The sequence below is a fragment of the Mus caroli genome, unplaced genomic scaffold, assembly GCF_978045245.1.
Source record: "Mus caroli unplaced genomic scaffold, Mus_caroli_1 scaffold_2, whole genome shotgun sequence".
Taxonomy (NCBI): domain Eukaryota; kingdom Metazoa; phylum Chordata; class Mammalia; order Rodentia; family Muridae; genus Mus; species Mus caroli.
Genome location: NW_028227257.1, coordinates 76,368,034 through 76,394,568, shown reverse-complemented (window position 1 = coordinate 76,394,568; position 26,535 = coordinate 76,368,034). Strand labels below are relative to the sequence as shown.

The 26,535-nt window shown below is 45.6% G+C and overlaps 1 protein-coding gene across 6 annotated transcripts in view; it reads right to left on the bottom strand.

The window, feature by feature from the left end:
- The window catches only part of Kiaa1549l (KIAA1549 like), a 295,926-nt gene extending 278,740 nt beyond the window's left edge, over positions 1-17,186 (bottom strand). For all 6 annotated transcript variants that reach the window (XM_085834607.1, XM_029474421.2, XM_085834608.1 and 3 more), the window contains exon 1: positions 16,479-17,186. In XM_085834607.1, coding sequence (XP_085690733.1) covers positions 16,479-16,713 — 235 coding nt within the window. In that variant the 5' untranslated portion in view covers positions 16,714-17,186. The remainder of the gene's footprint in view (positions 1-16,478) is intronic.
- Between the last annotated feature and the right edge of the window lie 9,349 nt (positions 17,187-26,535).

Genomic DNA, 26,535 nt, shown 5'->3' with positions numbered 1-26,535 from the left:
AAACAAATCAATGGCCTTTCTCTACACAAAGAATAAACAGGCTGAGAAAGAAATTAGGGAAACAACACCCTTCTCAATAGTCACAAATAATATAAAATATCTTGGCGTGACTCTAACTAAGGAAGTGAAAGATCTGTATAATAAAAACTTCAAGTCTCTGAAGAAAGAAATTATAGAAGATCTCAGAAGATGGAAAGATCTCCCATGCTCATGGATTGGCAGGATCAACATTGTAAAAATGGCTATCTTGCCAAAAGCAACCTACAGATTCAATGCAATCCCCATCAAAATTCCAACTCAATTCTTCAACGAATTAGAAAGTGCAATCTGCAAATTCATCTGGAATAACAAAAAACCTAGGATAGCAAAACCTCTTCTCAAGGATAAAAGAACCTCTGGTGGAATCACCATGCCGGACCTAAAGCTCTACTACAGAGCAATTGTGATAAAAACTGCATGGTACTGGTATAGTGACAGACAAATAGACCAATGGAATAGAATTGAAGACCCAGAAATGAACCCACACACCTACGGTCACTTGATCTTCGACAAGGGAGCTAAAAACATCCAGTGGAAGAAAGACAGCATTTTCAACAAATGGTGCTGGCACAACTGGTTGTTAACATGTAGAAGAATGCGAATCGATCCATTCCTATCTCCTTGTACTAAGGTCAAGTCTAAGTGGATCAAGGAACTTCACATAAAACCAGAGACACTGAAATTTATAGAAGAGAAAGTGGGGAAAAGCCTTGAAGATATGGGCACAGGGGGAAAATTCTTGAATAGAACAGCAATGGCTTGTGCTGTAAGATCGAGAATTGACAAGTGGGACCTCATGAAACTGCAAAGCTTCTGCAAGGCAAAAGACACCATCAATAAGACAAAAAAACCACCAACAGATTGGGAAAGGATCTTCACCTATCCTAAATCAGATAAGGGACTAATATCCAATATATATAAAGAACTCAAGAAGGTGGACTCCAGAAAGTCAAATAACCCCATTAAAAAATGGGGCTCAGAACTGAACAAAGAATTCTCACCTGAGGAATACCGAATGGCAGAGAAGCACCTGAAAAAATGTTCAACATCCTTAATCATCAGGGAAATGCAAATCAAAACAACCCTGAGATTCTACCTCACACCAGTCAGAATGGCTAAGATCAAAAATTCAGGTGACAGCAGATGCTGGCGAGGATGTGGAGAAAGAGGAACACTCCTCCATTGTTGGTGGGATTGCAAGCTTGTACAACCACTCTGGAAATCAGTCTGGCGGTTCCTCAGAAAATTGGACATAGTACTGCCGGAGGATCCAGCAATACCTCTCCTGGGCATATATCCAGAAGATGTCCCAACTGGTAAGAAGGACACATGCTCCACTATGTTCATAGCAGCCTTATTTATAATAGCCAGAAGCTGGAAAGAACCCAGATGCCCCTCAACAGAGGAATGGATACAGAAATTATGGTACATTTACACAATGGAGTACTACTCAGCTATTAAAAAGAATGAATTTATGAAATTCCTAGCCAAATGGATGGACCTGGAGGGCATCATCTTGAGTGAGGTAACACAATCACAAAAGAACTCACACAATATGTATTCACTGATAAGTGGATATTAGCCCAAAACTTAGGATACCCAAGATATAAGATACAATTTGCTAAACACATGAAACTCAAGTAGAATGAAGACCAAAGTGTGGACACTGTGCCCCTTCTTAGAATTGGGAACAAAACACCCAGGGAAGGAGTTACAGAGACAAAGTTCGTAGCTGTGATGAAAGGATGGACCATTTAGAGACTGCCGTATCCAGGGATCCATCCCATAATCAGCTTCTAAACGCTGACACCATTGCATACACTAGCAAGATTTTGCTGAAAGGACCCAAATATAGCTGTCTCTTGTGAGACAATGCCGGGGCCTAGCAAACACAGGAGTGGATGCTCACAGTCAGCTATTGGATGTATCACAGGGCTCCCAATGGAGAAGCTAGAGAAAGTACCCAAGGAGCTAAAGGGATCTGCAACCCTATTGTTGGAACAACATGATGTACTAACCAGTACCCCGGAGCTCTTGTCTCTAGCTGCATATGTATTGAAAGATGGCCTAGTCGGCCATCACTGGAAAGAGAGGCCCATTGGACTTGCAAACTTTTTATGCCCCAATATAGGGGAATGCCAGGGCCAAAACAATGGGAATGGGTGGGTAGGGAAGTGGGGGGCGCTATGGGGGACTTTTGGGATAGCATTGGAAATGTAATTGAGGAAAATATGTAATAAAAATATTAAAAATTTAAAAAAAATTCAAACAAACAAGCAGTGTTCTTACTGTCTGATTCCAAGACTTTCTATCAAGCTAAGACAGTGGAGCTCAACTGAGGGTGATCTTACTCCCCTGTGGACACTTAGAAATGTCTGAATATTACTGTCGTGACAGCTGAGGAAGGGCCATCTATGAGGCAAAGGCCAGACAAAGAAACCACACAATGCACAGCATAGAACTCTGCAACAACAAATTATTATTTTTTTTTAATATTTTTATTACATATTTTCCTCAATTACATTTCCAATACTATCCCAAAAGTCCCCCATAGCGCCCCCCACTTCCCTACCCACCCATTCCCATTCTTTTGGCCCTGGCATTCCCCTATATTGGGGTATATAAAGTTTGCAAGTCCAATGGGCCTCTCTTTCCATTGATGGCCGACTAGGCCATCTTTCGATACATATGCAGCTAGAGACAAGAGCTCCAGGGTTCTGTTTAGTACATCATGTTGTTCCAACAATAGGGTTGCAGATCCCTTTAGCTCCTTGGGTACTTTCTCTAGCTTCTCCATTGGGAGCCCTGTGATACATCCAATAGCTGACTGTGAACATCCACTCCTGTGTTTGCTAGGCCCCGGCATCGTCTCACAAGAGACAGCTATATTTGGGTCCTTTCAACAAGATCTTGCTAGTGTATGCAATGGTGTCAGCGTTTAGAAGCTGATTATGGGACGGATCCCTGGATACAGCAGTCTCTAAATGGTCCATCCTTTCATCACAGCTACGAATTTTGTCTCTGTAACTCCTTCCCTGGGTGTTTTGTTCCCAATTCTAAGAAGGTGCACAGTGTCCACACTTTGGTCTTCATTCTTCTTGAGTTTCATGCGTTTATCAAATTGTATCTTATATCTTGGGTATCCTAAGTTTTGGGCTAATATCCACTTATCAATGAATACATATTGTGTGAGTTCTTTTGTGATTGTGTTACTTCACTCAAGATGATGCCCTCCAGGTCCATCCATTTGGTTAGGAATTTCATAAATTCATTCTTTTTAATAGCTGAGTAGTACTCCATTGTGTAAATGTACCATAATTTCTGTATCCATTCCTCTGTTGAGGGACATCTGGGTTCTTTCCAGCTTCTGGCTATTATAAATAGGGCTGCTATGAACATAGTGGAGCATGTGTCCTTTTTACCGGTTGGGACATCTTCTGGATATATGCCCAGGAGAGGTATTGCTGGATCCTCCGGTAGTACTATGTCCAATTTTCTGAGGAACCGCCAGACTGATTTCCAGAGTGGTTGTACAAGCTTGCAATCCCACCAACAATGGAGGAGTGTTCCTCTTTCTCCACATCCTCGCCAGCATCTGCTGTCACCTGAATTTTTGATCTTAGCCATTCTGACTGGTGTGAGGTGGAATCTCAGGGTTGTTTTGATTTGCATTTCCCTGATGATTAAGGATGTTGAACATTTTTTCAGGTGCTTCTCTGCCATTCGGTATTCCTCAGGTGAGAATTCTTTGTTCAGTTCTGAGCCCCATTTTTTAATGGGGTTATTTGACTTTCTGGAGTCCACCTTCTTGAGTTCTTTATATATATTGGATATTAGTCCCTTATCTGATTTAGGATAGGTGAAGATCCTTTCCCAATCTGTTGGTGGTTTTTTTGTCTTATTGATGGTGTCTTTAGCCTTGCAGAAGCTTTGTAGTTTCATGAGGTCCCACTTGTCAATTCTCGATCTTACAGCACAAGCCATTACTGTTCTATTCAGGAATTTTTCCCCTGTGCCCATATCTTCAAGGCTTTTCCCCACTTTCTCCTCTATAAGTTTCAGTGTCTCTGGTTTTATGTGAAGTTCCTTGATCCACTTAGACTTGACCTTAGTACAAGGAGATAGGAATGGATCGATTCGCATTCTTCTACATGTTAACAACCAGTTGTGCCAGCACCATTTGTTGAAAATGCTGTCTTTCTTCCACTGGATGTTTTTAGCTCCCTTGTCAAAGATCAAGTGACCATAGGTGTGTGGGTTCATTTCTGGGTCTTCAATTCTATTCCATTGGTCTATCTGTCTGTCACTATACCAGTACCATGCAGTTTTTATCACAATTGCTCTGTAGTAGAGCTTTAGGTCCGGCATGGTGATTCCACCAGAGGTTCTTTTATCCTTGAGAAGAGTTTTTGCTATCCTAGGTTTTTTGTTATTCCAGATGAATTTGCAGATTGCACTTTCTAATTCCTTGAAGAATTGATTTGGAATTTTGATGGGGATTGCATTGAATCTGTAGATTGCTTTTGGCAAGATAGCCATTTTTACAATGTTGATCCTGCCAATCCATGAGCATGGGAGATCTTTCCATCTTCTGAGATCTTCTATAATTTCTTTCTTCAGAGACTTGAAGTTTTTATTATACAGATCTTTCACTTCCTTAGTTAGAGTCACGCCAAGATATTTTATATCATTTGTGACTATTGAGAAGGGTGTTGTTTCCCTAATTTCTTTCTCAGCCTGTTTATTCTTTGTATAGAGAAAGGCCATTGATTTGTTTGAGTTAATTTTATATCCAGCTACTTCACCGAAGCTGTTTATCAGGCTTAGGAGTTCTCTGGTGGAATTTTTAGGGTCACTTATATATACTATCATATCATCTGCAAAAAGTGATATTTTGACTTCATCTTTTCCAATTTGTATCCCTTTGATCTCCTTTTGTTGTCGAATTGCTCTGGCTAGGACTTCAAGTACAATGTTGAATAGGTATGGAGAAAGTGGACAGCCTTGTCTAGTCCCTGATTTTAGAGGGATTGCTTCAAGCTTCTCACCATTTACTTTGATGTTGGCTACTGGTTTGCTGTAGATTGCTTTTATCATGTTTAGGTATGGGCCTTGAATTCCTGATCTTTCCAAGACTTTTATCATGAATGGGTGTTGGATCTTGTCAAATGCTTTTTCCGCATCTAACGAGATGACCATGTGGTTTTTGTCTTTGAGTTTGTTTATATACTGGATTACGTTGATGGATTTCCGTATATTGAACCATCCCTGCATCCCTGGGATGAAACCTACTTGGTCAGGATGGATGATTGTTTTGATGTGTTCTTGGATTCGGTTAGCAAGAACTTTATTGAGGATTTTTGCATCAATATTCATAAGGGATATTGGTCTGAAGTTTTCTATCTTTGTTGGGTCTTTTTGTGGTTTAGGTATCAGAGTAATTGTGGCTTCATAGAATGAGTTGGGTACAGTACCTTCTGTTTCTATTTTGTGGAATAGTTTGTGAAGAACTGGGATTAGATCTTCTTTGAAGGTCTGATAGAACTCTGCACTAAACCCATCTGGTCCTGGGCTTTTTTTGGTTGGGAGACTATTAATGACTGCTTCTATTTCTTTGGGGGATATAGGGCTGTTTAGATCATTAACCTGATCTTGATTCAACTTTGGTACCTGGTATCTGTCTAGGAACTTCTCCATTTCATCCAGGTTCTCCAGTTTTGTTGAGTATAGCCTTTGGTAGAAGGATCTGATGGTGTTTTGGATGTCTTCAGGATCTGTTGTTATGTCTCCTTTTTCATTTCTGATTTTGTTAATTAGGATGCTTTCCCTGTGCCCTCTAGTGAGTCTGGCTAAGGGTTTATCTATCTTGTTGATTTTCTCAAAGAACCAGCTCCTTGATTGGTTGATTCTTTGAATAGTTTTTCTTGTTTCCACTTGGTTGATTTCACCCCTGAGTTTGATTATTTCCTGCTGTCTACTCCTCTTGGGTGAATTTGCTTCCTTTTGTTCTAGTGCTTTTAGGTGTGTTGTCAAGCTGCTAATGTGTGCTCTCTCTAGTTTCCTTTTGGAGGCACTCAGAGCTATGAGTTTTCCTCTTAGAAATGTTTTCATTGCGTCCCATAAGTTTGGGTATGTTGTGGCTTCATTTTCATTGAACTCTAAAAAGTCCTTAATTTCTTTCTTTATTCCTTCCTTGACCAAGGTATCATTGAGAAGAGTGTTGTTCAGTTTCCACGTGAAGGTTGGCTTTCTATTATTTATTTTGTTATTGAAGATCAGCCTTAGTCCATGGTGATCTGATAGGATGCATGGGACAATTTCCATATTTTTATATCTGTTGAGGCCTGTTTTGTGACCAATTATGTGGTCAATTTTGGAGAAGGTACCATGAGGTGCTGAGAAGAAGGTATATCCTTTTGTTTTAGGATAGAATGTTCTGTAGATATCTGCCAGATCCATTTGATTCATAATTTCTCTTAGTTTCACTGTGTCCCTGTTTAGTTTCTGTTTCCATGATCTATCCATTGGTGAAAGTGGTGTGTTGAAGTCTCCCACTATTATTGTATGAGGTGCAATGTGTGCTTTGAGCTTTACTAAAGTTTCTTTAATGAATGTGGCTGCCTTTGTATTTGGAGCATAGATATTCAGGATTGATAGTTCCTCTTGGAGGATTTTACCTTTGATGAGTATGAAGTGTCCCTCCCTGTCTTTTTTAATGACTTTGGGTTGGAAGTCAATCTTATCAGATATTAGAATGGCTACTCCAGCTTGTTTCTTCATGCCATTTGCTTGGAAAATTGTTTTCCAGCCTTTCATTCTGAGGTAGTGTCTATCCTTTTCTCTGAGATGAGTTTCCTGTAAGCAGCAAAATGTTGGGTCTTGTTTGTGTAGCCAGTTTGTTAGTCTATGTCTTTTTATCGGGGAGTTGAGTCCATTGATATTAAGAGATATTAAGGAAAAGTAATTGTTGTTTCCTGTTATTTTTGATGTTAAAGTTGGCATTTTGTTCTTGTGGCTGTCTTCTTTTAGGTTTGTTGAGGGATTACCTTCTTGTTGTTTCTAGGGCGTGGTTCCTGTCCTTGTATTGGTTTTTTTCTGTTATTATCCTTTGAAGGGCTGGATTCGTGGAGAGATAATGTGTGAATTTGGTTTCGTCGTGGAATACTTTGGTTTCTCCATCTATGTTAATTGAGAGTTTGGCTGGGTATAGTAGCCTGGGCTGGAATTTGTGTTCTTTTAGTGTCTGTATAACATCTGTCCAGGATCTTCTGGCTTTCATAGTCTCTGGTGAAAAGTCTGGTGTAATTCTGATAGGCTTGCCTTTATATGTTACTTGGCCTTTTTCTCTTACTGCTTTTAGTATTCTATCTTTATTTAGAGCATTTGTTGCTCTGATTATTATGTGTCGGGAGGTATTTCTTTTCTGGTCCAGCCTATTTGGAGTTCTGTAGGCTTCTTGTATGTTCATGGGCATCTCTTTCTTTAGATTTGGGAAGTTTTCTTCTATAATTTTGTTGAAGATGTTTGCTGGTCCTTTGAGTTGAAAATCTTCATTCTCATCCACTCCTATTATCCGTAGGTTTGGTCTTCTCATTATGTCCTGTATTTCTTGGATGTTTTGAGTCAGGATCTTTTTGCGTTTTACATTTTCCTTGATTGTTGTGCCGATGTTCTCTATGGAATCTTCTGCACCTGAGATTCTCTCTTCCATCTCTTGTATTCTGTTGCTGATGCTCGTATCTATGGTTCCAGATTTCTTTCCTAGGGTTTCTATCTCCAGTGTTGCCTCATTTTGGGTTTTCTTTATTGTGTCTACTTCCCTTTTTAGGTCTAGTATGGTTTTGTTCATTTCCATCATCTGTTTGGATGTGTTTTCCTGTTTTTCTGTAAGGACTTCTACCTGTTTGATTATGTTATCATGTTTTTCTTTAAGGATTTGTAACTCTTTAGCAGTGTTCTCCTGCAATTCTTTAAGGGATTTTTGTGCTTCCTCTTTATTGTCTTCTGCCTTTTTATCAGTGTTCTCCTGCATTTCTTTAAGTGTGTTATTAAAGTCCTTCTTGAAGTCCTCTATCATCATCAGGAGATATGCTTTTAAATCCGTGTCTAGCTTTTCTGGTGTGTTGGGGTGCCCTGGACTGGGCGAAGTGGGGGTGCTGGGTTCTGATGATGGTGAGTGGTCTTGGTTTCTGTTAGTAAGATTATTACGTTTACCTTTCGCCATCTGGTAATCTCTGGGTTTAGTTATCGTTGTCACTATTTAAAGATTGGAGCAGAAGCTGTGTTCCACTCACCAGCAGTCCCAAAATCCTGCGGCGGGGGTCGTGGGTAGCTGGCGGGTGTCAGGCAACCCTGCGCTCCCGCTACCCCGGCGCTGATCCAGCCGGATGAGGCCTGTGGTCCTACTCAGGCCGGTTTCTGCTTCCCTAACTAATGCAGTCTCAGGTCCCGCGCAATTGGATTGGAGCAGAAGCTGTGCTCCACTCACCAGAAGTCTTAAGATCCTGTGGCGGGTGTTGTGGGTAGCTGGCGAGTGTCAGCAGACCCTGCGCCCCAGCTGCCCAGGTGCTTTTCTGACCGGAAGAGGGTTGTGGCCCTATGTAGGCCAGATTTCTCTCTCCCCAACCAGAGCAGTCTCAGGTCCTGCGTGATTGGACTGGAGCAGAAGCTGTGTTCCACTCACCAGCAGTCCCAAAATCCTGCGGCGGGGGTCGTGGGTAGCTGGCGGGTGTCAGGCAACCCTGTGCTCCCGCTACCCTGGCGCTGATCGCAACAACAAATTATTAATGGCACTAAAATTAAGAAACCATGAACTAGAGAGAGATCTGGTTTGTGTTGGCATCTGGAGAGAAGCAGAGATGAGCAGATCAGGCCATAGAGTCCAGATAGAAACCCCACACATGTGGTGCCAAGATAGGTCAATGGAGCAATGATAATCCTTTAAAAATATGGTTCTGAAGCAATTAAACATCTGTATGTAAAATGTAGCCTTGACTCTTACCTGGTGCAGTACATAAAATTTAACATTAATGGATCACAATTCTAAAGTAAAGATAAAAACACATGAAACTGCCAGAAGTGTCACCTTGGGCTGGCAGAGATTTCTATCCTAGAACAGCACACAGAGACAGACAGACAGACAGACAGACAGAGAGACAGACAGACACAAACACACACACACGCACACACACACACAAAGTCACAGTCCTTACATTTAAAAGTTAATAAAACTAATCCAATTTAAAACATCTGTTCTTTTAAAAACAGTATGAGTAAGATAAAAATGGAAACCCAAAAACAAGGGAAAAGTACATTTTGGTAAAGCACATATCTGATAAAGGCCTGGCGAGGAAATTTCGAACAATAAGAAAACGAGCAATCCAATTGTTCTAATTCACAAAAGATTTAACAGATAGGAAAGGAAGAACAGGAAAAGAGACACAACAATCGCATTATTAGTAACCAGAGATGTGTAAACTAAACCCACAAGGAGCTAACACCAACCAACTGTGACAGTGGTTGACGTTTAAATTAAAGGGGGAAAGAATCAGATAAGTACCCCTGGGATTGAGGAGGGGCCACTAGGACTCACACATTGCTGCTGGAATGCAAAATGGGGCAGCCTCTTTGGAAAAGACTTCGACAGCTTTTACAAGATTAAACCCATACCCACCACTGAGCTCCAGGTTCTACCCTAATTCACTCAAGGGGAAGAAAAGGGTCCAACAAAGCCTCCTTGGTCAACACCTGGGAACAACACAATGTCCATCAATATGGATAAGCAAAACGTGGTGTGCTGGGATACTATTCCACCACTGAGGGTGGGCGGGGGGCGGGGAGGATGCAGGTGATGGCTCTCATGATGCCTGAAAATGTGAAGGAAGCTACACACTGTAGGTCATACATGGAAGTGATTCCAGCCGTGGGACCATCTAGAAAAAAAAAAACAAACAAACAAACAAACAAAGTATGAAGGGTAGACTGGTGTTTCTACCTTTGCTGGGGCAGGAGGAAACGTTTGAGGGATAATAGAAATGCTCTGTACCTGGACTGTGGTGTGGATCCAGTGGATACTTCTGTCAAAGCATCTCACACAATGCACTAAAAGAGACCACGTTACCAGGCATGAGGAGGAGAAAGATTTTGGAGATGGAGTTTGGCTGGCTGAGTGCTTACTCAGCATGCACAAAGCCCTGGGTTGGCTCCCAGCACCACACAGACAAAGGATGGTGGTGCCTGCCTGTAACCCCAGCACTCAGGAGGTACAGGGCAGAATGTTTAGAGTTCAAAGTCAGCTTGGTAGCCCAAGTGAGTTTGGGCCAACCTAAGCCACCCTGTCTGAAAATAAAAATCAAAACCCTGTGGCTCCTCAGTGGGCACCCTTTGTACAGAACAGCATTTCAAAAGTCTGGCTTAGTCGGTGACCTTTGCAAACAAGGACATTGAGAAGTCAGAACGATAGCCTTTGCGGTCCCAATCCCTCATGGGCTGTCTCTGAGGTCTCAAAGGAAAGAGACAGTCTGTCTTGCTGCCTGACCTGACTCATGAGGACATTTCACTGACCTGCCACTCCACCCACCAGCTGCTTAAAGGACAAGGGCCAGGCTAGTTTGATCTCTCCTGAACCCCCACAGCGAGAGCCTGGTATGCCCCCCATGTGCCTGCTAAATACTGTCCAACAATGCAACTCAATACCATCTCCCGCAGCTGCGGTAATGCTAACTCTCAACAACACCCAGGTGCTGACTGCTCCTTTGGTCCTGAAATCCCCAAAGAGTCACCATCCATGGCAGCCATCCCATAACCTTGAATAATGTGTCCCTCTGTGTGTTTAGAGATCGTCTCTCATATGTTGTCAAGCAACGAAAATGTTTTAGGGTCAATCCAACCATTCATTTTTGTTTAAAGAAGAGTAGAGTTGTTGTTCATTGAGAGAAGGTTTGTGAAGATGAACCGGGGGTGTGTGTGAGTGCACTCGGCATGTTCCCAGGCCATAGTCCAGGGATGTAAGATGGGATAGGTCAGCTGCTATGAGCTTCTCTAGTTGTCATCTGCACTTCAGAATTGAGTTTCTACAGTGATTTTTACAGAGAGATGTGGGGCAGGAATGGATAGCTAACTCCTGTTTCACATCCATATTAAAAGCACAGCTCCCCTGTTTCCAAGATCTCATGTACTTGGTCAGGGGTAGGATGGAAGAATGGGAAGGTCTGAGCTATCCTGCAAGTGACTTTGAAGTGCTAATAATAACTGGTACACACAGCTGAAAGTCAAAATGGGTTTGTTTATGCCACTTCTATGTGAGGTGGGGAGGGCACCAATGTTACAATTTCCTTATCTTTAATGCTAAAAGAAAAGAGAAAATGTGATTGTGTGTAACTATATCCACATTTTTGTTTTCATTTGCATGTGGGGGTGTGTCTGCTTAGTCAGCTACATAGAATCTCACTGTGTATGGCAGGCTGGCCTCAAACTGGTGGTCTTCCTGTGTCAGCCTCCAATACTGAGATTACAAGTGTGTACTTATATACCTGGCCTTAAATTCACATCTTAACCCTACATGAACCCAACTCTGCCATTACTAAACTCTACAGGAAGAAAGCTTCCTGAGTCCTGTGTAACTCCAGTAGTGCGGAGTCCACCTGTAACTCCAGAGCTCAGGCATCTGAGGATAATAGAAAACCCATGTCTCAAACATAGGAAAGAGTGGGTGGCTGGGGTGCTATCTTAATTATCTCAGTGTCTCTTCTTCATCTCTTGAGCCCACTGGAGATTTTGAACACACTGAAGGCTTCTGTCCCTGCCACTTGAGACCACCAAACACCTCCACATCTGCAAACTGAGGGTTCTCTTCGTGGCTAACCCAAAAGTCTCAGCAGCTGGCAAAGCCATGTTGCTTCTTCTCTTCCTCTCCTACCCTTATATTTCATCACATAATTCTACCAGGTCTCTCTTCCTGTTCATTCACAGTTCATTCACACTCTTCCCTCCGATCCTGACCCTTTCCCGTTTCCACTGTCTACGCCTCAGTGTAGATTTCAGCCTCATGCTTCCCTCAGTCTCACTTCTCCCACCTGGAAATCCTCCCCCCCCCATAGCCACTGTGCTGTCTATGCTCCCCCCTCATCTCATCCTGGCCCCTCCCTGACCATCCAGTATAAATAAGCATAGGTATAAAGGTACCAACCGCCAACCTGCCTTATTCTCTCACCATATTTACTTATTACTTGCTATTCAAAGGAGACCTATAGACTGCAGTTGTCAACATAATCTCGGGCTTTGTGTTCCATGTAGGTTTTTTTTTTAAGGTTTATTTATTTATTATATGTGAATACACTGTAGCTGTCTTCAGGCACCCCAAAAGAGGGCGTCAGATCTCATTACGGATGGTTGTGGTTGCTGGGATTTGAACTCAGGACCTTTGGAAGAGCAGTCAGTGCTCTTAACCGCTGAGCCATCTCTCCAGCCCCATTCCGTGTAGTTTTAAAGGCACACTACCACCTTGCCCCGGAGCTGCAACCCCACTACCAGCCCCTCCCAGCTCCCTTTAGTTTTAGCAACAGAGCCTCCCCTTACACCTTGCCCCAGACCAACTGAATCACAGCCTGGATTTTAACAGAATCTTCATGTGATTCATAGCCTCAGACAGCTTTGAAAAGCACTGGACCACTTTCAAATAGCGGAAAACATGGGACTGTGTCTGGATTCATTCCTATAACCCAAGGGTACTGAGGTATCAAAACACAGACGGAATGACTGGGTGGAATGAATAGGTAGATGAACGCATGAATGCACACATGAACAGAATGCAGAATCTATGGAATGGGGCTCCGACTTGGTGGCGTGTACGAGGAGGATGGGGAAGGGCAAGGAAGACATGCAGGGTAAAGCTATCTCCCCTTTGTGGTGTACTAAACAAGAGGACCCCTGACAAGGGCAGACCCTTCTTCAAATAAGGCAGCCGCTCATAAATGACTGTGAGTTACTTAAATGAAACAATCTAACAGAATCGACCAGGTTGAAAGGAAGGAATGTAAGAAGCTGAATTGTTACTGGGTTCCTAGTCTACCCTGGGCATCATCGTAAACACTAGGGAAGCACAGCTGGCAGAGAATGAACACAGTGGCTGCAGAAGCCACCCCGGGAGGAAGGAACCTCAGAGCAGGGCAGGTGCTGGGGCCTCCTCCACCCTGTGTTCCGGGTACAAAGAACCCTTTGCTTTTCCTTACCTGGAATGCCACCATCAACCCTGACAACCCTACAGAGCCCCACCCCCAACTCTCCTTAAAATGAACTGCAGGAGCCGGGCGTGGTGGCGCACGCCTTTAATCCCAGCACTCGGGAGGCAGAGGCAGGCGGATTTCTGAGTTCGAGGCCAGCCTGGTCTACAAAGTGAGTTCCAGGACAGCCAGAGCTATACAGAGAAACCCTGTCTCGAAAAAAACCAAAAAAAAAAAAAAAAAAAAAAAAAAAAAAAAAAAAATGAACTGCAGTCCGACTTTATTGCTCTGCTCACATAGTAGACAGATAGAGTTCAAGTCCCTCTTCAGGAGAGACTTCTGCAAAATGGTGGCTCCATATTCAAGTCCATAGCCCATACTCCAGCCCCCAGTCTGGCAAAACAAACATGCGGGCAATCCCTGCCATTCTCATGAGAGCAGTGGCAGTCTGTGAGCAAGCACTGTTTTAGACTTTGCCGCAGTCACCAAATCAGTGCACCCACCCAATAGCGGTAGAGCTTTTATTACCCCCGTTTCACATGGTAGAGAGAAACAAGGGTCACAGACGCCAAGGTCACATTGAGCAGAGACCCACAAGGGGATGAGCACTGTGCCTGCACACAACTGCACACAGCCTATACATTCAACGTTTGCAGATGCCAGTTAAACGGGGAGGCAGTTAGGAAAGGTAGGATGACAGATTTGCACTCTGCCATTGTTGCCTGGAACCCAGATGGCAGGAGAGAATGAGAGGCATCGCCCTTCAGAAACTTCTTTCCTAGAACAGAAGTGACAGAAGCCTGTGAGCAGGGGTTCCATGGGACACAGTCGGGAGAGGGTGCCTTCAAGAGAGCACTAAGTGTGACTGCAGACTTCCCATGATGATTCAGGCAAAGGGACAAGGAGCGTGGTGGTGGAACCAGCTTAGAACACACTGCAAAGGCCCTGCCACCAAGGTGCTAGGAATTCGGGAAGTATTTTCTAGAAACAAACCTATTTTTGCCCATTTTTCCAACAAAGGCAGATGTTTGATTTAGCCTTGTTAAAAATCAAGAAGCATAGTGATGTAAATGACAGGCTTGGAAGCAGTCAGGACGTCAAGCAGAATGTGACAGGTCACTGGCTTAGCCTCTCAGATAACTCTGCATCAAACACAGGCTGCAGAGAACAGCACGGAGCTGCAGCTGCCCATCAGAGCAAGCTCCAGACAAGGAGGAAAGTCGAATGTCCCCAACAAAAGTCACCTAGCCTTCCATTTCCCTCCAGACAGTGCTTTCTCCCACAAACTTCTCGAGATGTCCTGTATGAGGCCAGGCCTCTCCTAGGCTGCAAAGACACTGAAGTCAGAGAGCATATGAAAGAAGTGATAAGGGTCAGACTGGATGCCCAGTGTTCACTCTGCCATCAAGAAGCCAGCCATGAGAATGGAATCCATGGTAAATCCACAGGATGCTGCAAAGCTCAGAGGCAGGCAGTGGAGCCACAGGTGGTATTGTCCATGGAAAACTGAGCATTGAAGGTGACAGTAGAAAAGGCACCCCAATAGCACAGAGAAACCAACTCTAATGAGAAGGGGGAAAATAACAGGCCTCAGAGAACAGGTATCTGAATGACACTCACTTTCATTCTGATTGCCTATCCTAGGCTATGTCTCGGGACCAGTATACTGCAAGAAAAAAAAAAGGGGGGGGGGTCCCAGACTAAGAGCAAAAGATGAAGATGAAGATGACCTAGAGAAGGTTCTGGCTGACTGAAAGATGAGCCAAGCAAAGACTCAGAGGTTGAGAAGGAGCCAAATACAAAGGTTGGAAGGGAGATCAGAAATCCAAAACCCTGTCAAAGAAAATCGGCTGGCATGGGCCTGAATGGGGCAATACAGGAAAGCTAAATTTCACATGTCACAGATGGCTGAACAGTTCTCAGTCTCTGCACTCAAATGAGCAACATTCAAGGCGGAAAAGCTCTCAAACGGTTTACAGGACTATCAAGAATTGGATGAGTGCTAACCAAAACCTCCGTGGTTCTCAGCCGGTGGTCACTAAGGGACTTCCTTATGCCTTCTTCATGACTTCTTTCAACACTGTGTCACATATATAAAGCCAGAGGATTGGAGTCCCTAGAAGGTCAACTCCTGAATTTTGGAACGACTAGAAAGAATCACAACAGAAATTCCTGGACACACAGACCCCTTGTCAGTGACTTTTAAGGGAACCAAAGGAAAATGGCTTTAAATTAAACAGTTATATAGATATAGCCCACTAGAATACGTAATTTAAAACTGGTATAAGCTCCTTCAAAACTGGGACTTCCAATCTGATATGGGGAAAGGCCATACATAGACACGTGTAGGAGGGCGAGGGGCGGTTCTCCTTGGTCCTCACTAAAAGCTGCAGCACTACAGAAACCAGTTACCTAAAATGAGAGGTTTGTGTTTGATAGGCTGAATGTACTTCTAATCCAGAATTCCACCACAAACGCAGAAGCTTGCCCTTTAGGGGAGTCATAGCAATCATTCTTATTTCAAAGACCATGGCTGGCCGCGCAGTGTAAGTTTCAAAGCACTTCTGCAGAATAATTCTGCCCAAATAGTTACAACAGATCCACAAAATCGTCCGCGGAATTACAGAAATCTGTTTCTGAAGGATCGTTGGTGGTCTGAGCACCAAGAGTGACTCTTCTTCCACGAGCCTCTTGTAAAAAATAGGTATACATTTGATCAATGCCTGACCCTTTTGCAAAATGCAATCAATTATTTTAAGTACCTCATTCCCAAAAGGAAGGGAGGGGAACCTGTTATGAGCAAAGGGGGAACGCTATTTTGACACAGAAATTGCTTCAAACTCTCAGGTCATTCCTTGCACTTAAGACAAAGTGAATACTAGCAACGGGAAGCCCAAAACATCCACAACATCCCACTGAACAGGTCTCTTTTATGCTATCCTAACTACGCCATGTCTAGCTAAAGGAAGCGTGTTTGTGGGACCACCAGGAAGCATTTACAACTTGTCCAGGGAGGAAAAATTAAAGATAAGAACGTGCCTCTTTCTTCACCGCCCACGATGCCTTCTCAAGACACAGATTTCTGACAGTTCGCCCGCTAGTGCAACTGCTAAGGGCAGATAAAAGCCGGCGATGCTGCAAAGAGCCCACCACCCACCACCACGCGGTTAAGCTGCTCCAGACCCCGCCGCGGGCACAGAGCCGCTGCCAAGCGCTTACCGGAGTCGGCCCAGCAGTGCCCGGAGAGGGCAGCCAGCAGCAAGAGTCCCAGCAGCAGTGGCCGCCGCAGCAGCACATCCTCGGACCGGCGGGCCTCGGAGCTTCTCACGCCCTGGCAACGCGCGGCGATCCCGCCCGCCCCGCAGAGCCCTTGCTCCCGGAGCCGGTCCCTGGGCTCCCGCGCTGCCGGCTCAGCTTCGCTCGGGCCCTGGGGCTTCGCCTCCTGCAGAGCCATAGGGACTGTTCATACATCCAGGCCGCTGCCTCGTTCCACACCGCGCCGGTGAGCCCAGCCCTCCGCGCACCGCTCCTCACCGGGCATCTCGGGCCATGGCCCGGGAGTCGGAGGGAGGCAGGAGGTGCGAGCTGTTCGCTCGTCCTGCCTGGGTCGGAGGCGGGCTCAAAGGAGCCGCGGCTTCAGGCGCGCGGGTACCGGGGTTGCATGGGGGTTCCCACGGTGCGGCGAGGGTGGGACGGGCGGCGCCCCGGTCCCCTCCCCAGGGCCGGATGCTGCACCTCGAGAGCGAGGCTGCGAGACACGGAGACCCGCGGACCTAGCTCGTGCAGCGTGCCGCCCGCCGCCGCCCCTGCGCCCAGGTCTCTATCCCTGTCGGTTCACTGGATAGCTAGGCTCTGGCTCCAGCCGCGAAAGCTACTGCAGCTCGGAGCGGCGCCTCATTGACAAAGAAAGCACGTAGCACCGGAGCGGGCGAGGGAGGCGAGGCAGGCGCGCGCGCGCATCCCCGCGCGAAACCACCGCGCGCCCCCAGCTCCCGCGCGCGGGGCTGAACCCTGCCCTGCACCGGCGAGGTTCTCGTTGAGAGGGACTTTCCTCCGCCCAGGGTTCCCAGATCGTGAGAAGGAAAGGCTGGGATAGCCCTCTGACCAGAGAAGGGACTAGACACCTAGATACCTCCGCGGTCAAAGTGCTGAGAAAGCTAGGTGTTCAACCTGCATCTTGGAAAAGCTTTCCGAGGATGAGCGAGAGAGCTTGGTGCGGGTTGTTCACTGCTACTCTGGGGGGCTGGCAGACACCTGCCTGCCAAATTTACCCCCAAAGAACTAGAGCCGTTGTGCCCTATTTGCAATGAAACACTGGAGTAAATAAAACACATTATAAACATTTGTTGCAGGCATACTATGAGAGAGGCAGTGCATTGAGCTTTGGGACAACTACAGGCATTTCCAAAAAGTCTTTCCCAAATAGGAGAGCTGACTAGTCCAGTCCCTCCCTAGTGGGATGAAAGGGCGGAGTCAGCTGAGTTGTCCTTCTGCCCTTACCCTTGTTCTGCATCTGTACCCTTGAGCAGGCTACCTAGTTCGCAGGTGCTTCAAACTCCCTTCAGTCAATAAGTTGTCCGCAGGATAGCAGCAAACCCAGCAGCACCCATTGCTTGCCAGCGACTGTGTCAGGCAGTAGGCATATAAGCAGTGAGGGAAAAGCATTTGCACTGACCTGGCCCTGTTATATGCCGGGCCCTATTCCAGACACTTGGACAAGAGCCGCAAACATAATCTCTGTAGGTAATAAATTGACTACCAGACAGTGCTTAAAAAGCCTCAGAGAAAATGGTAAGGTAAAATGCTGGAAAGTGGAGATGGAGGTATTGCAGCAGTAAACAGGATGTAAAGAGGCTTCACTGAGAAGGTGACATTTGGGAGAAAACCAGAAGGAGGTCAAGGAACAAGGCAAGCTGAAGAAACAATCTAAAGAGATCCATAAGGTCAAACCCCTGAGGCCGGCCTGGCCTGGTGTGTTCCAGGCCCAGCACAGCAAGCAGGAGGATGCTGAGAAATGGAAGCTGCTCTCTCTCTGTCTCTCTCTCTATGTGTCTCTCTCTTTCTCTGTCTCTCTGTCTCTATCTCTCTCTGTCTCTGTCTCTCTGTCTCTGTCTCTCTCGCTCTCTCTCTCTCTCTCTCTCTCTCACACACACACACACGCCAGAGCTGCTCTCTCTCTCTGTCTCTCTCATTCTCTGTCTCTCTGTCTCTCTCTGTCTCTCTGTCTCTCTGTCCCTCTGTCTCTCTCTCTCTCTCTCTCTCTCACACACACACACACACACACACACACCCCAGAGCTGTTCTCTCTCTGTGTGTCTCTCTCTCTGTGTCTCTCTCTGTCTCTGTGTCTCTCTCTCTGTGTCTCTCTCTCTCTCTCTGTCTCTCTGTCTCTGTCTCTGTCTCTCTCTCTCTGACACACACACACACACACACACACACACACCACGATGGCCCGTGGTTCTGGAGAAGGCTTGACACTCCCTCACCTGTGTCCGCAGGATAGCAGTTAGACTGCAAAGCAGGAGATATATTTGCACACGCTAACTTCAGAGAGCAGGTGTGTCCTATCGTGCATTTCAGATCTGAACTGCAGTAGTGCGGGTTCTTAAAAATCAGAAATGCTCAAAAAGAAAAATATGAAACACTTCTGTGCCATATCAGCACTCAAAAAAGTTCCAGGGCTGGTGAGACAGTTCATGGAGCGAGGCCACCTGCTACCACGACTGGCAATCCGAGCTTGACCCCTGGGACCTACCGACCTGGTAAGAGAGAAACAGCTCCTGAGAATTGTCTTTTAATCTTTATCTCCATACTCTAAATGAATAAAGCAATAATTAAGACTTGGAGACGTGACCTCTGAATGACTTCAAATTTTCAGATCAGACACACTCATACACAGGTATCCCCAGCCCCAGACGACTCTGAAATGTGCAGCCTTTCTGGCCCCAAAGCATTTTGGATGAGGGGCATTCATCCTTCCCTGCTGGGGTGGTGATTGACCCCTGCTCTTTGGTTAAATGTACTGTACCGTTTGGAGTTGTTTGAAGAAACTTACAAGTCAGGGCAGTGGTTGTACATACCTTAAATCCCAGCACTCAGGAAGAGACAGGCAGATCCCTGAGTTCAAGACCAGTCTGGTCTTCAGAATGAGTTCCAGGACAGCCAGGGCTACACAGAGAAACCCTGCCCTGAGGAGGATCGGGGGAGGAATGGCAAATGGTGATCCCTGAGAAGGAAATGGGGACTGGGATGACAGCCCAAAGTCTAGGCATGTTCTGACTGACAGACACAAAGACCATGTGTGCCCAGCAGGGGTGGGGAGGGAGGCAGGAGGGAGGACTTGCAAAAGTCAACATGCTCATTCAACAACACAGTACATGGAGAAATGGGACAGGAGGAGGAAGGGACATCCGGGCCTACTCGTGGGAGGTTCTGGATACATCCGGGTTTTTCCTTAAAGAAAGGAAGAAGGGAAGAAAGGGAAGGTGACTCACCCTCAGGGGCACCCACCTGCATGACTCTCAGAGGAGCTAAGGACACAAACGAGGGTATGGCAAGGTAGAACACCCAACCTTTCTAGCCACAGCTGCAGCCAGCTGTGAGATGGGTTGGATTAAGACAAAAAAAAGCCACACTTGCTGGCCCGAGACATAAAAGGTCCGAATGGAAAGAGGGCAGGATATAAAACAAGAGACACAAGACTCAGCCACAGACACATTCTCCATGACAGTTAAAAGAGGAAACCCGGGCTCCTCTGCCAGAGGGTGGAGATACTCATGTTCTGCCTTGTAAGTGGGATTCTCTCTGTGCTATTTCTTGCCTGACTTAGACATGACACAGATTGCTTTTCAGTCTCTGGTTGTTAGGTTAGAGATGCTCTGTCCCCCCACAGGCTTGACTTGAGACCAGATACCATCACATCCCTCAAGAAGCTCACAGTCCAGTAAGCAAAGCAGGTGTACAGTGACCACGTTAGGACATGGTAAGCATGAGATGAAGATCTGTGAGCATCACCCGTCCCCATGGGAACAGAGGTATGAGCAGATCACCCCATCCCCCATGGAAACACGGGGTATTTCTGCCTGCAATAGAGAAAAGATGTAAGAACACCTAAAGTGGAAGTTTTTCGGGCGCAACAAATGGCCAGGAAGTCAAAAAAGGTTGTAGCATCATGGTGGGAAAGGGAAGGTCTCTAGTGTGGTCAACACAGTGGGGTCTTGGGGAAAAGGATGCTTTAAAGACCCTGCTTTAGGGCAGGGGAACCACAGTGGAGCAGATGCCAAGAGCCTGAGGTGCCGGGATCCAGACCTTAGCCCATAAAGGGGAGGCCTGTTTCTGCAGAAGCAGAAATCTTGTGAAGCTTACAGGCGAGTGGGTTCGATGAGACAGGGTCTTACTGCATAGCCCAGACTGACTTGCAATACACAGGGTCAGGCAACCTAGGGTGGCCTCAACTCAGAGCAATTCTCCTGCCTCCATTTCCAGGGCAGAACTACAGATATAGGTTGCCATGGCATTTCTGAGTCATTGTTTGGTTAATAGACAAACCAACTCTTGTGTAGACTTGCATTTAACATGGGCCCTCTACTAGCTAGGACTACGAAAAATCATGTCTCTGTAAACCCCATTTATAAAGCCGAAGAGATCCAAGTGACTCCCACATGGGACTGTTTTAAGGACTGAGTTGACACATGTCAATCATTTAGACATGCACTTGACACACAGTAAGTGCTCAATCAATCTTATTATATTTTATATGATAATCGCAGCCCTCTTAAACCATAAACTCTTGTATTTATTTTAATATTCTAACCTGAGGCTTTGGGACTTCCTTCAGGGTTGTTTATTGTTTAAAGAGATGGGTGTCATTTCAAGAATCTTTTCATTAAGTGGGCAGGAGAGTCATCTCTCAGTAGTGATTTCAGGCTGAGTTTTCTGCCATTATTCTGGGGCACACACCTCCCAGGCCTCTTTTTGTAACACACAGCTGTTGCTCCCAAAGTTATTTCCCACCAGCATGCCCTCCTATTCTAGACGTTTCACCTGCCTGCCTGCCCGCCTGCCTACACTCAGGTGAGTTCTAAATTCTGGTGTCTGCAGTGAGCTAAGCCCTGTCTCCACCCTCACTGAGCTAACGATGGGGGCAGATGAGTGACTTCCACCACCACCCCCACCACCACCACCACCACCACCACCACCACCACCACCCCCACAACACTCCTCTCAGAGCAGGTGGAGGATGCTGGGAGATGATAAACAGCAGAGCCAGAGAGGGGGCTGGAGAAGTGAGCAAGGGGTTCAGCCTGTAACGGTGAACTAATCTCTCTCCTTACAAACTGTGGTAGATACCCTTTAGGGCCAGGGGGTAGGTTTCGAATAACTCAGTGAGACCTCATTTTTTTAAGAAAGGAAAGGAGGCCTGCAGAGATGCACCAGCAGCGAAGAGACTGGCTGCTCTCACAGAGGTCCTGGGTTTGGGTCCCAGCACCCACACTAGAGCTCACAACCATCTGTAACTCCAGTTCCAGGAGATCTGGTGCTTCCCTCGGGCCCCCAGAGGATTGCTGCGCACACACTGTACCCACACGTACATGCAGGGATACAGCCATACCCATAACATAAAAGTAAAATATAAAGTATTTGTTTAAAATGGAAAGGACTTCTCTTTAATATGAAACCGTTTCTACAGAGATTGTGAGACCCAAGGCCCAGCCACCACGAGGCTCTGAAGCCTAGGCTGTCCACTTCCTCCAGGAATGGGAGAATTTTAGAAAAAAGTTTAATTGTGGTTTCTCTGGCTTCTAATGCCCCTGAGAAAATACTAGATATAGCTGGGAAAGTGCATGCCAGAGCCCTTCCTACACCTCACTGGCTTGGCCCCGAGAAAAGTGCTTCATGTAGCTTTGTGGGTACCTTGTAGAAAGAACTGCCCAGGAGGGTGAGAGATGCAGTTGAATTAGCAATGCTGGAGGGGAGTAGGCAACTAGGGTAGAAAGCCAAGCAAAGAATTATGGATGCTCACGCCCCGCCCCGCCCACAGTGTAAAGTGGACTGCGGGAGGGTGAGGCCAGAGGAGGCTGCTGCAGAAACAGAGGCCATCTTACTTTCCCTTTCACCCTTTCCTTTCCACTCTAAAAAGAGATTCCCCCAGTTTAACCCTCGAGGCCTGGGAGGGCAGGCAGGCTCAGCAAGACCCAGTAATGCCCACCAGGAGCGGCTGCCTGCCTTTCAGTGAGTGAGGCTCAAATCAGTTCTCACAGAGCCTACCACCCCCAGCGCCCCAATCGTAGCAATTTAGTGTTTGCTGACTTGAGTTTAGCTTCCGGTTGACAACATTTCCTCTCCCCCAGGTTCTATCTAATTATCCTTTAAGTCTCCTAGCGTGAGGAGGCAGCATATTCTTTTATTTTTAAGACGTAAAGTCCATTCTTGTCTTGATATTTCTGATGCCTCTGAGATTCTCTAGTCAGCGCAGGGACATGGTCTGCTCCCCCTTCCCGTCGACGCTATGAAGCTAGCTAATCTCTAGCCCCCTGGTTCTTTTAACTTTTATTATAATTTTTTGTCAAGTCCTGGGGGGTAGGGATTATCTGTGGGAAATGTTAGTTATTTACAACGAGCCTCAAGCCTTGACTCCATCATCTCATAATTCTCAGACTATAATCCCATCCCATAACTTCAGTACTCCTTCCAGGCATCGAGAGTCACCCAAGATGGCCAAGGGTCTACCAAAGATGTCAAGGTATCTACCCACGACACATAGAAGGACGTGCCCTAACAAATGTTTCCTTTTAAATGTTCATAGCTCCATTATTCATAATAGCCAGAAGTGGAACCAGTCTTCAGACACATCATTGGTGAAAAGATAAATAAGTTTGGTAGAGCAGCATATTCTTCTCCAGTAAGAACAGGAGAATACTGTTATGTGCCACTACACCGAGGAGCCCCGAGGACACGGTGCCAACTCTAGAGGCTATGTACTCTATGATTCCATTTCCATGACGTGTCCGGAAAAGATGAGTCCAAAGACACCAAAAGTAGGTTCCTGGCACCGAGGGATTAAAAACGCTAAGTGGCAAGACCGCACAAAGCTTCTTTCTAGGGTGACAGAAATACTCTAAAACCAGATTGTGGTACAGGTTTCATCATTCTGTAAGTATATTAAAATGTCTGACATATTAATCCCATTGGAGATACATTGGAGATTGAACCCAGGACCTCGACAGAGGGCTTTGCCATTGAGCTGCGCCCCAGCCTCATCAATCATGTCTTATAAAGCTGTGCTAGGACAAAAGCTAGACCTGACGCAAGAGGCTCAGTAAATCTTAGATGTTGTCACATTATTCTTTCCTGAGCACATAAAAGCGGAAGAGATTTTGTACTTAAATTTTCATCTTAAAGTACTATCTTTTCGTGAAAGGTCATTAAGAAGTATATAAAAATACATACATATCCTAACAAAGATATTAACACATCAGCAATAACTGTCATCCCCTGTAACACCCAGAGCTCCCTTTCATTTGCCAAAACGTCTGCTTTACAAGGAGTTCTGATTCAAGCATCTGGAACCAGAGGAGTCCAACATCCATTTAGAGAAAAACACCTTAAATACCATTTTTCATTTTAGATTGCCAATTAAGTGTCTGAAAATAGATGCTATTTGTATACCAACCCAATCATGTTTGCCATTTCTCCACAATGGCCATTGAGTCATCATTTTGGCCTTTAACCTATACATGAGGCCAATTTTGATTGTCCCTACTATGTTCAGCATGATGTTCTATGGGGTTGTGAAGATAGGTCAGGCAAAATCCATACCTTCGGGGATCTCAGATTACTGCAAGGGAAAAATAAAATGACAAAGCATTACCTATGCTATGGTTAAGGACGTATGAGGTTTGGTTTCTTCCCGTGTTGTGCAAGGTTCACAAAGGACAGCAAGCTGAGCCTTGGCAAGCAGACCAGGGCAAGAATGGGGGCATTGCCACCATGCGAAGGTGCAGAAGGACCACTCCACGATTGCTAATGCAGCTCTTCTGTACAAGAAACCACAAGTTCCGAGGGAGCACACATCACAGGGAAGCTGACGACCTCCTCAGGGCTGGACAGCAACTGAATGTGAGGATTTCTGAACTGGTCAGGACTGGTCAGGACTTTTCTCGATGCTGATTTTGTTAGGCAGAGCTCGCTTTGAGTCTACACTGTACAAGTATATCACCTCCTCCCCTGGCTCCAAATTTCTTGTCATCTCCACTGCCACTAAATGGATGAAAAGTACATTCTAGAAAGATCACGTGGGCAGAAAATGAGGTAGGAACACATGGACAGCTTAGGGGACAGGATGGTAGTCACATAACACAGACAGGATGGCAGTCACTTAACACGAAAGTCTCAGGTCTGAGCCAAGGCAAGGAGGGGAGGGGAGAGGAAAGGAACTGTGTTGACTTAACAGTGGAACCCTAATGATGCCAAGTAGAGGGGGAAGGAAGAGAGAAGAGAGTCAAGGAGCCATACATCTGAGAATGCAGAGAAAGTAGAGAGAGGAAGAGAGGATTCCTGCTCTTTCCCTGAAGAGGGCTCCTGAGTAGAGACATTCGCTTGGTGGGTCTAAGCATGGGAAGGTCACCCAGGATCTCTTTCTAACAAACTCCTTGTGACACCGTTGCTGACTGATAGACCACACATTTGGGTTACAGGAAGCAGATACTTTAGCTTAGCCAAAGAATTTCTTTAAAATATTGATCCTGGACTTTAGCAGCTTTTGAAAAGCTAATCCGGCCTCATAAGGACAGAACTGGGGTGGTTTCTTCTCTCGCCATGTAGAACAATGGAGTTCCCCACAACGACTGTGCCACAAAGGCAGCGCTGATCTTCCCCTCAAGTCTCTTGTTCTTAGCTAATGGCACATCACAGAAGCTGCTGTGTACAGTTCCACTCCAAGAACAATGTTAAAGCCAGGTGCAGGCCGTTAATCCCAGCACTCTGGAGGCAGAGGCAGGCAGGTCTCTGAGACCAACTTGGTCTACACAGGGAGTTCCAGGCTAGCCAGAGCTACATAGTAGAACTCAGACTAAGGGAAGGATGGGTGTAGGGAAGGAAGAAGGGAAGAACGAAGGAAGGACGGATCAACCACGTCAAGGTCCAACTCTACCGTTTCTCTTTTCCATGAGGGAAGCATGTCCAATATTCCCAACTCCTTCTGCCATAACCCTAAAAATGAACAAACCTGCAGCTGTGCCCAGATCTGCAGCCAGCACTGCTAGATAAGACTAACATTTTCAGCTCCTAAAACATTGGGGGTTATTTGTTGCCAGAGTACAATTTTTAAAGCCCAGCTAATCATGAAGAACAGACACAGTGTAGTCAAAAATGATTTTTTAATGAAAAGTTATTGAATTGTCAAATATTCTTTGTAGGAAAACCAAGAAGCTATACAATAAGGTTGTAGGGTTGCTATAATTATTTTGGTTCTTTGAATGCAGGTTTGAGGAAAGCTAAAAAAGTGTCAACTTTGGCTGCATCATCCTTCCTGGGAGTTGGAGTCACAGGTCCCAGCTTCCTAATTTGAATTAGGGACATCAGTGGGAAAGTCTGAATGCAGAGACGGGCTGGATGTGGCTTGTACCAGCTTGTGAGAGCTGATTACTAAGATTCCAAGACTTCTGGGAGCTACTTGTTAGTCATTCTTCTTAAATTGAATTACAAAAGTTACAATTAGACACCATTAAAAATCAATTGACACAGGCAGTGCTCACAGTCCATGGTTCCAACGTGCATGAATTCCATTTGCCACCATTTTAGTTAAGTAACACTAATTTGCCTATAATACAGACTCATTTTTTGTTGTTCTTCCTCCCTCCTTCCTTCCCTACATCCATCCCTCCCTTAGTCTGGGTCCTACTATATAGTTCTGGCTAGCCTAGAACTCCCTGTGTAGACCAAGTTGGTCTCAGCATAGTGTCAATGACTGTATCAGCAACCTTGGTTAACCCTCCAGTCTACAAATCACTAATACACATGCCTCCCACACAGTGGCCAGTCACACTGTTCTTCCAAGACTCTCAGTGACTAGCAATTGCCCATCTGTCATCAGTTCCAGCAGATAGAGAAGGGTGTGGCTGGGCTTCCTTTCAGTCTTCCAGAGTAATAAGCCTATATAATATTTTACAACACTGGATACTCAAGAGCTGGAGAGGGGTCTCAGTGGTAAGAGCACTTAGTGTGAAAGCCAGAGGGTGTGGGTTCAAATTCCCCAGCAGCCAGGTAGTAGCTGGGC